Genomic DNA, 13618 nt, shown 5'->3' with positions numbered 1-13618 from the left:
TGCCATGGCGTGGAAGTTAATTTGATTTTATTAGAATTGATGTGTGTCATCTTTGTGTGAAGGACGTAAAGTGAGAAATATTTTGGTTGCATGGAAGGTCGGTTTAGTTGGCCAGTTGATCATTAATGTGGTGTAGAGTGCCTTCGTAGTAAGAATTAATACTGGTCTCTCAATGCGGATGTTTATTTCGGTACATGGTTTTGTTTCAGGTAGGCGTGCCTGCAAGCATATGGGATACTATAGACGTTACGCATTTACGAGTCCATCATTACTACAGAGGTAGCAAGACTTTGCACCGGGAGCTGACATGATCATTGTGCATGATGGACACAATTCATCAGGCGATGCGGTTGGGATGATCCACAGACACGTGTTGGCAGCCTCAGTTTTAGTGACTTGCTTGTGGAAATTCAGTAGCTGTTTATTTAAGTTTGTGTAAGAGCCTATCGCAGTGGACAAGGTAGAAGTAATCAGCTAGGGTTACAGGTTGTAATGTTGGTTATGTGGCCACCACACCACGGTCGCACACTTTAGATTCCTAGTGACCAAGTATCACGAGTTAGTAGCATGCCTCACAATGCCACAAGGAAGACCTCAGGCCCTCGTGTGATCTCCTTGCTTTCGGAGGAGGTGTACGGTTATAGATTCAGTGTGAGTGCCTTGTCTGTCTGAAAGAGGAGTTTGAGATCAGGGGATGTGCTTAGTGGCAACTTTCTCGTGAACTGTATCTGTAGTGTGTGGAGTAATATTACCAAGAGATGGCAGACAAAGTTATCTGAATGTCAGTGTTTCAGAAGATCAGTTGTGTGCGTGATGGGGAAGCAGCTTATTTGGAGTTGGAGATGTGAAGAACCAGACAGAATGAGGCACCTGGAGTGTTTGTGACTTGGATAGGAAAGTGCAGTATTCAGGTATGTTAGAGCGTAGAGTTTATTTACATTCCATAGATCCTTCTTAGGACTCAATCAAAGGATGGAGAACAAGTCATTTTCTGCAATATACATAAACCTCAGGACTTCATTCAATATACATAAACTTCTGTATTTTCGACACAATAACAAGTACGTGTTTCACATATCAATGTACATATACTGAGAATTTTAAATAGAAATACAAAAGTGACTTTACATATAGATTATAGATATACATAAAGCTTACGGATTTTCAGCAGAGATGAAAGCGTCTACAGAATAGTAAGAGTGAGTGAAGAGGTAACCTTTCAATGCAGGCTTGAATACCTTTATATCATAATTTAGACTTTTAATTGTTGGTGGAAGATTATTAAACAACTTGATACCTGTATAGTACACCCCTTTCTGATATTTAGTAAAGTTAGCATTTGGCACACATAGGTCATGTTTACGTCTTGTATTTAAATTATGTACATCTGTATTTCTTTTAAGATTATCCAATTTTTCCACCACAAATTATAGCAAGCAGAGTATGAATTCACTTGCAAGTGGAAGTATATTAAATTTACGAAATAATTTTCTACAGGATATCCTGCTTTTGACACCGGCCATTATTCTAATTATTTTCTTTTGCATGTAAAAAACTTTATTACTGTCTGTTGAATTCCCCCAAAAGATTAATCCATAAGACACCACAGAGTGGAAATAAGCAAAGTAAACTAGCTTTAAAGTATCTATTGTCATGGGTGGTATGACTGTTCTCATGGCAAGGCACGCAGAGCTTAATTTGGGAATAATAATATACTCGATGTGTTTCTTCCAATCTGAGGTATTGTGAACTCGTAAGCCAAGGAAACTTAAATATATAAGTGAACAAGCAGAAGGTATATTTCAGTATGAGATCTCTGAAACATTTTGTATATATTTTCAGGTGTTATTTTATTCTGGATACATCAGCACGCCCATTAAAGATCTTGTTATGAATGTACACAGTGATGGAAAGTGGGGGTCATACCGACACCTGCCACTAGACAGCTGTGCCACTGTTACTGTGCCACATGCCTATGTCAGCATAATGACCCGAGGAGATTTCTCCAGCTTCAGGTGGCTGGAGGGAAATCTGGACCCTGACAGGTGTTGATCAACTCTTGTACACAGTAATGTGATTACTTTAAAGTTCCATTATAGTGATGAGGGACCAGAATAAATGTACTTAAAATTTAATGCCAAGTGAGCTTGCTTGATTGTTCAACTTCATGAACAAGAAGTATATCAGAGAGTAAATGAAAGTTAGGTTGTCGAATTAACTAACTTCATAGCGTATAAGCTATCTTAAGAATTTGAAAACTGCTAATGTGGCCAAGAATTTACCCTGTATATAAGGAACCTTAAGGTTGGTTATTGTGTTCATAAGAACCACCCACTTTCACGTATTCTGATCCAGTTGGATAGCAAAAAAAAAAAAAAAAAGGGCATGTAGGTTTAAATTTGTTAATTCTGAAGATGAATTATAGTTGATTACAAATACTAGGAAATTTCCCATCAAGAATGGCGAAAAAATCTAAAGTCATACTTAAAAACACATTTTCTTTATTCTTTTACAAATCAATGTATGAAAATTTAAATTTAATGTTTTTTAACAAAAAAAAATCACTATGTATCTTTGCGTAACTAAGATTGTAGTATGATTTAATGTAGTACAGTCTTAAACATGATTTTATATCTAAGTTGTAACAACTGTGCCTCACTGTGTACATGCACATAGTAGGACGACCTTAACAACATATCCATGGCTATAATATTATCTCATAGAGCCCAAAATCTCTTAACAGGAAATGATCACCAACCAACCAATAGTAATTATTATGTAGTTAAATAATAGTCTACTGCTCATCAATTCTCTTGTCAGCTTTCAAAATCTACGCTGTCCTCTGTGTCTATATGCTGGTTTCTCCATTCACTATTAAAGAACGTCCTGTGCCCTCGTGAGAAATTGCACAATCAACATGAAATTCTGAGGGACACACAGACACACACACACACACACGTATATATGTCTCCATGTCACATAATGTAATAGTTTGTTTTATATATTACATCAAATTTTTTTGTATTTCAGGAAAACTTGGAATTTGTTACTAAAGAATTTTTGTGTTGAAGGGCTAGAGTTCTCTGGACATAACCAGAATGGGCAACGAGTTACAGGACACCTCTGGGCTCTCCATTTGAAATTTATGTCTCTGATTTCTGTTGTAATGTTATAGTCAGTTCTGTGCCTGCATATCTGTTGTGACTATTATTTCCAACTAAACGTCTGTATGTATTTTTTATTAGTTCCTGCATATACTACATATTTTGTCAATTCCATCTTTGTTACCTTATTCCTAACACGTGGCCTCGTGTCTTACAGCGTGAATATGTTCAGGTAGCTTAAATAATATATTCGAGATCTAGACAAAAGAAAACTATCCACATTATCTTTCTGTGGTTTCATTTATAACAAATTAAAAAAGTTGTTTGAATAATGATAGGTAGAACAGTTATTGTTTCATTTCTTTATTCGCAGAAATTTGTTTCTCCCGTGCCATATGTAACTGCTGTATTTTTGGTGGAAATTGCTTCTACTAGCTTCTGTATTACTATTTTGTTGTCAAAGCAACATGCTTACTTTTGAATGTCTTTCTTGTAACAGACGACAAAATAAGATACGAAGGGTTTATTTGCACCGAAATAAATCTAAACTAAATAATAGATCAAGTTATTGACATAAATTGAAGTTCTTTGGTTTCGAATACATAATATTGAATACTTTCATATATTAATATGTATAACTGGATATGGTGAAGTCAGATGGAATCCACTCAAAATTCAGTTTAATGTGTGAATCAACACACACTTTCCAATTGTTATTAACAGAATTATTATGTATTTTGTTATCTAAAAAGAATTTCCAGTCAGTGCAAATAATTGATAATTATTTAACAATGTATAAATTGTGAATTGTGTTTTTTTAATATCCATGGTTTATTATGTCTACTGTCATCTCACTAACTTATGGATCAATGGAACATATTAAAGCTGTATGATGTATGTATAACTATTTAACAAGTTTGAAAAAACAGATGTTTTTTTTTTGTAAAGTTTTCCAGCCCATGTAAGTTTAAAAGAGATTCATCATGCCCCCAGGTCTACTAGTGATCTTGAGATCAAGAAACTGTGAATCTTAACATTCACACCTTGTATTTATCTTTATGACATGGTACTTGGGCAAGGGCCAGTCCCCTAAAGAAAATGAGATTTCAGGTATAAATGGCAGTGGCTATCTTCTGGGTTGTTACGCTATGTACTCTGGTAGATTTCCACCAACGGTTCAGAAGTCATACTGTCTCCGTCAAAAGGGCGATTAACATTCATTGCCCTGATGACAGGCAGTATGACCTCTGAAATGTTGGTGGAAATCTATCAGACTACAGGGAGCAACAACCCAAAAGACAGCAATCTTCATCTTCTGAGTTCTTTTACTGTATAGGCTCATAAAAGTTGTGATCTTTCAGAGGTGGCTGGTGCCACCACCATCAGGAAACATGCACCTCCGAAACACCAGCAGACCTCTACCAAACTACACAGTGCAACAACCCAGAACAGAGCCACCTTTATACCTAAAGAGAATTTAACATAAAAAGAAAAACTTATTGCTTTGCTTTATTGTGAACAGGCTTACTATGCACTTGAGATGATCGGTCACATGAGAAAGGGTGAGTCTGTGCTGGTCCACTTAGAGAGCGGGGGTGTAGGCCAGGCAGCCATCAACATCTGTCTGCACGCAGGTTGTACAGTGTTCACTACTGTTGGCACGCAGGAGAAACGGGCATTCATGAAGAAACAGTTTCCACAGGTATTTCAACAGCCTATTTCCTATCTCATGCACACATAGGGGAGATTTTCCGCCATGATAAATTGAATTATTTTACAGATTCTGAGTGTTATGTGTGAATTTCATTAAAAATCGAAGTTTCGATGTGAAACATACTGTCACAGAACTCAAATACTGCTCCCCATCCCCGCTCAGCTTTCTGCATTGCCTGCTTGTGGCAACATCATGACCAAACAGTTGGGCATACACATAATCACCTTCTACGAAAGCCTGTCAGTGCCAAAACATTTCTAGTCACAATGCAACAAATGAGTTCCCTTTCAAATAATGAAGTATGTGCTCTGTTATGGAATTTCTCACATGACAGCGTTACTGTCTCAGCCATCTGCTGGAGGACTGAACGTGTGTGCTATTTTCCTATTTATATTCTTTGTTTTATTCTTTCTGATTGTGGGGCAGCTGTCAGCTTGTCCTGTTAGATTATGTTCCCATACCTCCACCAGGAACATTCATAATTTTTGTCTGGTTTCTTGGTTGTAAATTTTTGTTTTTGGCCTGGATGGACTCTGGGGGTTCTCAGTGATGCATGACGTGGCAGCAGCTGTCATAAGTTCCAAATATCTAATCTGAATTTTTGGTGTTTAGTATGGGGGGAAATTTGGGCCTCAACATGAGAAGATTGTGGGACATTTTGGTTTTCTCTGTGTTGGGCAAAATACTGTTTTTCTTTGTACATATGAGAGATGATCAAGAATGTCTAGGACCAAGGAACTGAGTACTGGTTCTGTGGCTAGAATCATAAATTCTGTTTTTACCATAATTAATATTCTCATTCATGCATTGAGATAGTACAGGATCCATGCCTTTGACCCAGGCACAGTACACTGTTTGAAATATTCTGGAATGTTTTTAACTTACCACATATGTTATAGGGATTTGCATTGGTATGATGTTGAGACTGTTCAGCAAGGAGAATCTGTTACATCACTGTTAAAGAAAGTGCAGAACTTTTTCTCTAGACCTGCAAGTTATAAATGGATGTATGTTCCTTATAGAATACATAATATTCGTTACTGTCCAGAATGTAAATTCAGAAATGGAAATTTTTCTTCCTCCAGGTTTCCCTATTTATAACACTGGTTAGACTACAGTGACAGAAAATGAAAAGTAAAATAATATGCTTTTAAGACATGCAACCATAACAGGTATTGAAAGGACTTGGCCTTGAAGGTAAGATTCCTAGAGTGTTTTCACAATGGATGTGTAAAGTCATCTTATGCTCCGTTTTGAGAATGTTTTGTAATTTGAAGGTAGTTCTCTTGCTTTTAATGCATACAAATTGTCAAACATGTGTGCATATAATCTTCTTTCCCAGTTGACGGACCGCAATATTGGCAGCTCTCGAGAAACCTCTTTTGAGCAACTCATCATGTCAGAGACAAATGGTAGAGGTGTGGACCTTGTTTTCAACTCCCTCACTGAGGAAATGCTGCTGGCCTCTGTACGCTGTCTTGCCCATCGAGGACGGTTCCTTGAGATTGGAACATTTAATCTTTAGAAGAACAACACTATTGGTATTGTAAAAATTTTACTGATTTCACATGGATTCATTATAGCTTATGCATTTGTTAAGTACTCTAAAACAATTGATAATGATTTACTCTTTACTGTACTTGAAGCTACTGATATAAAAATGCTTAAAATAGTTGTTCTCTATTCGTTACACAGTGCCGTGCCCTTCACACACTGGTGTACTTTGTTTGGAGCAGTATGCACCTATTGTTATCTTTGCTTTGGTGATTGTTCAACTTCATGAACAAGAAGTATATCAGAGAGTAAATGAAAGTTAGGTTGTCGAATTAACTAACTTCATAGCGTATAAGCTATCTTAAGAATTTGAAAACTGCTAATGTGGCCAAGAATTTACCCTGTATATAAGGAACCTTAAGGTTGGTTATTGTGTTCATAAGAACCACCCACTTTCACGTATTCTGATCCAGTTGGATAGCAAAAAAAAAGGGCGTGTAGGTTTAAATTTGTTAATTCTGAAGATGAATTATAGTTGATTACAAATACTAGGAAATTTCCCATCAAGAATGGCAAAAAAATTTAAAGTCATACTTAAAAACACATTCTCTTTATTCTTTTACAAATCACTGTATGAAAATTTAAATTTGATGTTTTTTTAACAAAAAAATCACTATGTATCTTTGCTTAACTAAGATTGTAGTATGATTTAATGTAGTACAGTCTTAAACATGATTTTATATCTAAGTTGTAACAACTGTGCTACACTGTGTACATGCACATAGTAGGACGCCCTTAACAACATATCCATGGCTATAATATTATCTCATAGAGCCCAAAATCTCTTAACAGGAAATGATCACCAACCAACCAATAGTGTGCATCCCTTCCAGATGCGGGGTGATGACTGCATTACGACCATCGCATCATTGCGATGGACCAATTGACTTTGAGCTCAGCTTAAGGCGCGTTCCCGCCGTTGTGGGGGAACGAATCAGGTCGCAGCTTTTAAGCCAAATTCAATGACAAATTACGTAATGCAGGGGTATTTAAGCGCGATCGTGGTTGCGGGGCGCTCTCTAAAGTTTTGGTCCTTCGGTTGAGCGGGGGTGTTTTTCTTAACAAACGTACGACAGAACAAAGGAACAGCCGAGCCATCCAGCTGCCTCCGTGAATAGTGCTTAAAAGATATATATGTTCCTGCGCGTATTAAGGAAAAATAAAGTGTCGTCGATCAGTGCAACACAGAAAGACTTTGTTGTCCATTTGTGTAGAAACCTGCTCCACCTTCTAATTCCCGTATATTCCCAGGGAGTCGGAAACTCGTGCTCACCGACAACCTCTCACCATCATCAACAATCCCTTTCTGTATCTTTACATATCCCACGTCAAGAAGCTGTAATCATATGAGCAAACCAGGCTACGACTACGAGTATACTAAACAAGCAGTGTGACGTGTGGTGGACGGAAAGGGACGGTTACAAGTCACCAGGGAAAGGTACCTACTAACCTAACGTAATTAGGATACGACAGATATTAGAAAGTTTGAAATGTATGAACTGTGTTTGAATCATGAAAAAGTTTGTACTCTCAAAGACTAGACCAGCAAACGAAAGACAGAAGTAAGGGGGGGGGGGGAAACAACAACAACAGCATTCACAGTAAATGTGAAACATGACTGTCGGAAGTAACGTTCTTATAAAGAATCCATTATTATCACAGACGTTTAGGGAATCAAAAATACAAGCTGTATCATACTTAACTTCATCATAAATGTTTTTTTCAAAACTGAGGTCCTAAGGCATTCTTCTCCCAACAGGCGCGCTACCTTCAGGACCACAGAGTCCCTCAAGTCCCCTTGACTTGGGTGCGGGGCATGCAGTTATATCAGTTCTACCTGCCTGATGAACTGCCAGAATTTGATTCCTACCGTGTCACTAGCATCACCGCTGATGTTGAATGTCTGCTGAAAAGGATTGCCTCTCTGATACCTCCTCATTATAATCCAGGTGATATATTTACTATTACTCTGATTTTTAAAAAGAAAAGCAATTTTGTAGGACAATATCTGCTGTCTGTGATAGCCACTTTAATGACGTGGTTGACTTCGTGAAATGCAGAAGGAATATCTTCATGTTGGGTCGTACTGTAAGGCCATATACGAAGGATTGTAAGGCAAACTGTAAACGGAACTCCAGTTTGCCTCCGGCCGTCTTCACCATCTGAGAACGATCAGCGTGCGCAGCCCCCTGCTGTGTGTTTAAATATTTCACAAATGGTCCCGACCCCGCGGCGACACTCAAAGTGTCTCTGATCGGGATGCCGTCTGTTCGCCATACAATATCGCAGCATCTGCAGAATTCTGTGCCCACATCTGCCAAGAGCTGGCTAGCCCACCGTGCATGGTATTCCATTCTGACACTTCGGTACCGGTAACAGCTGTTAGTCGTAACAGCGACCACACGCAAGGGGCTCCACAATGTTGACGTACCTGCTTCTGCCCCATCTATATCGGCTACTGCGAGCACGTACAGAACTGATATGAATTTGTGTTGCTTTCAGCACATCTGGTGGAAAAAGTGATGGCATATATCGATGGGACGAGCCCGTCTTTTCCCGTGTTGGGAGATGCTCGTAGTCAGTTGCCTCGCTCCATGTCAGCGATCTTCTACCTCTTGGCTGACTATTATTTCAAAGTTAATGAATGGGTAAGTAGTTGATAAGATATGTGAATTGTGCTTCCTTTAATCTTAATTTCTTTGGATTCTCTTTTTGAATATTCTACCTTCCTTAATGCCCTCGCTTCACTTCTGTACTGTAACACCAAGACAGACATTTCATTACAAAACTTTGTTAGCATTTCTTCCTTGATTTTGTCTTCAGTGTCCTTGTAAGTATGAAGCTTGTAATTTAGTCCTGTCAGTAACTGCTTCAGGTCGTGTGGGGTAATTCCTGTAAAACCCATATCTTACTTTTCTGTACTGAAATTTTAAAATTGTGCCATGCACATGAAATGTTCGACTCGAACACGAACCTTTGAAGTTCCTCTCCAGAATTATTAATGGACATACATAAGTGTTTGTGGAAGAGTCCTTAGTGTTATCTGAATGATTTTGACACCGATTATTGCCGTGCAGTGTGGAAACAGTGAACACAAGGTTAAAGTGCGGAGTGTCTGTTGCAGGGGAAGGCAATTAGGCACTACCTGCTGGATGTTTGTGTCAATCCTGTACGCATCGACTCCTGGGCAGGAATGGCGCTTGCTCGTGGGAGTCAACTGGAAACTAAACTTAATTCTGTAAGTAAAATATTTACAGTGCGTTCCACTTAATGTAATCACTTTTGCAGGATGTGCATGAAGTGAATGCATGTGTGTGGCTGGTCATATCTGTCTGCGTGATTGAACTTGAGACCCACTGGATGGATTTTGATGAAATTTGGTATGGACTTATGCCATTGGAGTGTACTCTGACTTGCCAACTGCATGGGGCAGAGTCCTGAGACCAGTGGAGTGCCACATGGGAAAAGCGGATCCGCCACTGGGAGCAGACTCCTATGTGTATAATTTTGCTAGTAGCAATCAGTATTTTGTAAATAGGTAAGGTTCAACACAATTTTATGTCGCAGTGTGAACCATTGAAGAGCGAGATGGACTTTTTGCGTCAAGCGTCTGCTGCTCAGCGTTGCTTTCAGCGTGCTCTGGATATTGAGGCGAATCATTCATTGATGTGGATCGAGTACGGCTCCTTTGTCTATATGGTGCATTCCTTCTGTTCCCGCCTGCTTAAACAGGTAAGATAAAAGAGCGTTTCTTGTAGCTGTAAACTCGCTTTTGAGCTTCACTGAGAGCAAGAGTCGTATAACAAGTAACTGAAAATGCTGTCCACTGTTTGATGCTGATGACGGAGGATGTACGCAATAGAATATTCTCAGGTGATTGGTCTATCAGTTTGAAGCAGAGGTACGATTTATAATCTCCACCATCAGGGAATGGTGTTTATTGACACACACACACACACACACATTTACAGATTCACTGGGGCCTACATTTGTGACAACCATTGACCTTTGAAGGTTAGGTTACTTATGCAGAGTAAAGTATAAACTCATGTCGTCACCATTAAGCTCACTGATTCAAAACTTGCAAAAACAAGTTAGAGTGACGCACTTATATGATATTTTTCTGACCTTCTGACATGCATAGTTTTTTCTTCAGAAGCAAGATGGCCTTTCTGAATGTTATTCAACATTCTTGTGAACCTAACCTAACCCTGCTGTGGTTTCTTGGAGTATGTTGGTGAGCTCTTCAAAGTCAGTCCTTGCACCTCCCAGATCATCTTTCAGTTGTCCCAGTATGTTAATACTCTTCTTGTTCAGCCACTGCATTGTCTTGATGTTATTTGTGGTGAGAAACTTGCTGATATCTCCAGAGGAGGAATGCGTATGAGATATTGTGACCATGCCAGTCTTTTGCTTCTCTCTCTCTCTCTGGTTTATCTGTGATGTGCTATAGCCATCTTGTTGGAATGATTTCCATCGATGTTTTATTTACCATTCAGACTTGGCCCAGACGCATTTGCTGTAGCAGAACAGTACAGAAAGGCAATTCAGAGTGAAGTAGGAGAAGAGTCAATGAGAAACATTTTAGGAACCATGTGAGTAGGAAAGTAGGTGGAAGAGTTTTAGTGACCCAGTGGTTGAAAGTGTGTTAGTTCTGCTGAGTCAGTCACTGCTGGTGAGGCTTAGCAGTTGCTTGATGAAGGTGTCTGAGTGGTAGGTCTGGTTAGAAAGGTGATAAGAGTCTTTACTCGGTCTGTACACATCTTTACAGTTGAAGTTTTGAAGGTGCTCTCTTATTTCAGTGGTTTCCCTGATGGTGCAGGTGTGACTGATCCTGTTGTACATGCCCAGTTCTTGATTTTGGAGTTGTCTGTCCTCTGTGGAACCGAAGCAGACGACTCCAGACTCAAAGATTGGCGTGCACAAGATCCTCTGCTAATGCAGTAAGGTTTACTTGACCAAATGGGTCTTCATATCTCCACCAGGAGTTGGGAACACATTAGAGACTCCAGACTGGAGATTGGCTGTAACAAAACTCTCCACAGAGATGAAACACTGCGTCATCTTTGACAGACAGAACAGAAGACATAGCCATTATCTGCACCTACAATTTCACATCATCAGGGAAGCCATTTAATTAACAAAACATTCTCATTATTGCATTGTAATTTTTGTAAACCATTGAACACTGTGTGTCTGCAGGAAACAGACAGCCTCAGCCTGGAGATGTTTGAGATATTGGAGAATCGAAAGGAGAAGATGTTGGACACGGCAGAGAAGTGTTTCACCACTGCCAGCAAGGTCAGCGGTCAAGTGAATCTTTGTTTGTTGTTTCGCTGTTCTGAGTGTTTTTATTTTTAAAATTGCAGATGTAGGCCATTTATCTCATATGACTAACTCCATGGAGCAGAGTTTATCGTAAGAAGCTCGTAGTCTCTCGGGTAATGAAGAAATTCCCCATCTTGCGTGCGATCGGAAGGTTCATTATCGTGATGACCAAGTATGTACGACTGGCCCCTGACCAGTCCATTCCTAAGGAACTATTAAAAATCTATTTTAATATTATCCCTTATCCAAGCCTTTGTCTTCCATGTGGTCTGTTCCTTTCAAGTTTTCTGACTAAAATTTTGTATCTATTTCTTATCTCTCCACGTGTTTACCCATTTGATAATTCCCTTTGATTTGTCATCAAAATACAGAAAGGCAGCTCAAAGACTAGGTATGCTTCGCCCTGTCTTTAATAGGAGAAATCGCATGTCCATCGGAAATGGCGTGCTGTTTTGTTAGACGGTCATATGTCCTATGATAGATTATACTTCAGCTATAATTTTTGTGGCTAAAATATCAGGACTGGTGTATGTTGACAGATATGGTATGCTGCAGGAGAGGATTGTGGAATACAAGATGAGCGCTGGGTAAAGTGGCAGAGAAGAGAGACCACAATCCAAGAGTTTTCCTTAGCCATTTTGCAAAGGTAAGAGCAGTAGGCTTCCTTGGTGTTTTTATAAATGGATTATAATTATTCTTGGTGTTGTGAAATAAGAGCCCGGTTAGAGTCAGAGGTAAAATGATCAAGAGAATGGGGTTTGTGAGTGGGATCCTGGGAGGGCTGGCAGAGATGGCTTTGAAACTCCTCCACAGACGACGCGAAGTGGGAAATGCCCTCAGGCAATTTGTCTAGGGAGGCAGGATTGGACTGGTCTGAAACTTTCCTGTCGGCAAGGTCACGAGTCCCGTAGGTCAGCTGGCATAGGCGCATCATAATCCTGGTGTACTGATTAGGAAAAATGTTGTCAGCCCAAATGTAAGTTTCTATTTCCTGGATCTGATTAAATTTATTGCACAAGGTTAACAACTCACCAGAGGTTTGATGGAGTCCGAGGCGGACGCGTGAATCTCGCTGCCTGCTAATCACCTAAATATTCTTGGAGGCCGGTGACCTTCCGTATGTTGATCTCATATTCCAGCTCATCCTTCCTGAGGTAGTCCAAATTCGGAAGTGCACGATCCATTGTAAAGATGATAAACAGCTGACAGATTAACAACAATTCACAATAATCAGTACAAAAGAAAAAAATGTGAGTGCAATAACAGAAGACCTTGAGTTAGATAGAATCACAAAACCACGCTCTGTGCTACCACTTGATATGCACAAAGGCCCAGAACCCTTGATAAGAAAATGGTTTATTAACAAACTATGAACTGAACAAGAGTATGCCTGTTGAATATAGACGCGACGTTTATTGCAGGCTTGCGAACACCTTCATCAGACGCAGGCTAGTTATGCCCGTAGGATAAGCTACAGTAATCCACAGAACTTGGCAGTTGAAGCCTTAGAAGTCTACTATAGGATCCACGCTTGCATACTTAAATATTTGGAGCAGAATGAAGGCAGAAAGCTCGATGACAATTTGAAGACGCTGTTTGAAAAAATGCTCAAGGATGCTGCCGCAGGACCATTCATGGCTTCTAATTTGAGAGAAATAGAAGGGTAAGCGTGTTTCTGTGTCATAAGCTACCGTATTGCTTATTAAAGTAACTTGCAGCAGGTGTGTTGTATGACAGCCTTGTGAATTAGTTTTGTTAGAGTACCCGAAACTGTTGTCAAGTCTTTTAAATTATAGATTCCAACAGAAAGTGAGTGAGCGAAAGAGTGATTCATTTGTGGAAATTTGCTTGTGTTTATTGATTGTAGCTGCTAATTTTAACATGTCTTTATCTGAAATAAACATGATTTTCAAATTTT

The 13618-nt window shown here is 39.3% G+C and overlaps 1 protein-coding gene across 1 annotated transcript in view; it reads left to right on the top strand.

The window, feature by feature from the left end:
* Window positions 1-13618, top strand: part of LOC147870775 (calcineurin-binding protein cabin-1-like) — a 16357-nt gene extending 2739 nt beyond the window's left edge. The window contains exons 2-10 of the mRNA XM_087341958.1: window positions 4627-4806; window positions 6222-6359; window positions 8132-8321; window positions 8875-9020; window positions 9497-9610; window positions 9940-10104; window positions 11575-11673; window positions 12240-12346; window positions 13122-13618. Coding sequence (XP_087198084.1) covers window positions 4627-4806; window positions 6222-6359; window positions 8132-8321; window positions 8875-9020; window positions 9497-9610; window positions 9940-10104; window positions 11575-11673; window positions 12240-12346; window positions 13122-13170 — 1188 coding nt within the window. The 3' untranslated portion in view covers window positions 13171-13618. The remainder of the gene's footprint in view (window positions 1-4626; window positions 4807-6221; window positions 6360-8131; window positions 8322-8874; window positions 9021-9496; window positions 9611-9939; window positions 10105-11574; window positions 11674-12239; window positions 12347-13121) is intronic.

The sequence above is a fragment of the Zootermopsis nevadensis genome, unplaced genomic scaffold, assembly GCF_977971745.1.
Source record: "Zootermopsis nevadensis isolate Lab colony 2312 unplaced genomic scaffold, Znev_1.0 Znev_ptg000201l, whole genome shotgun sequence".
In the NCBI taxonomy this organism is placed as follows: Eukaryota; Metazoa; Arthropoda; class Insecta; order Blattodea; family Termopsidae; genus Zootermopsis; species Zootermopsis nevadensis.
The sequence above is the reverse complement of the archived record's forward strand: the minus strand, read 5'-3'. Positions and strand labels throughout refer to the sequence as shown.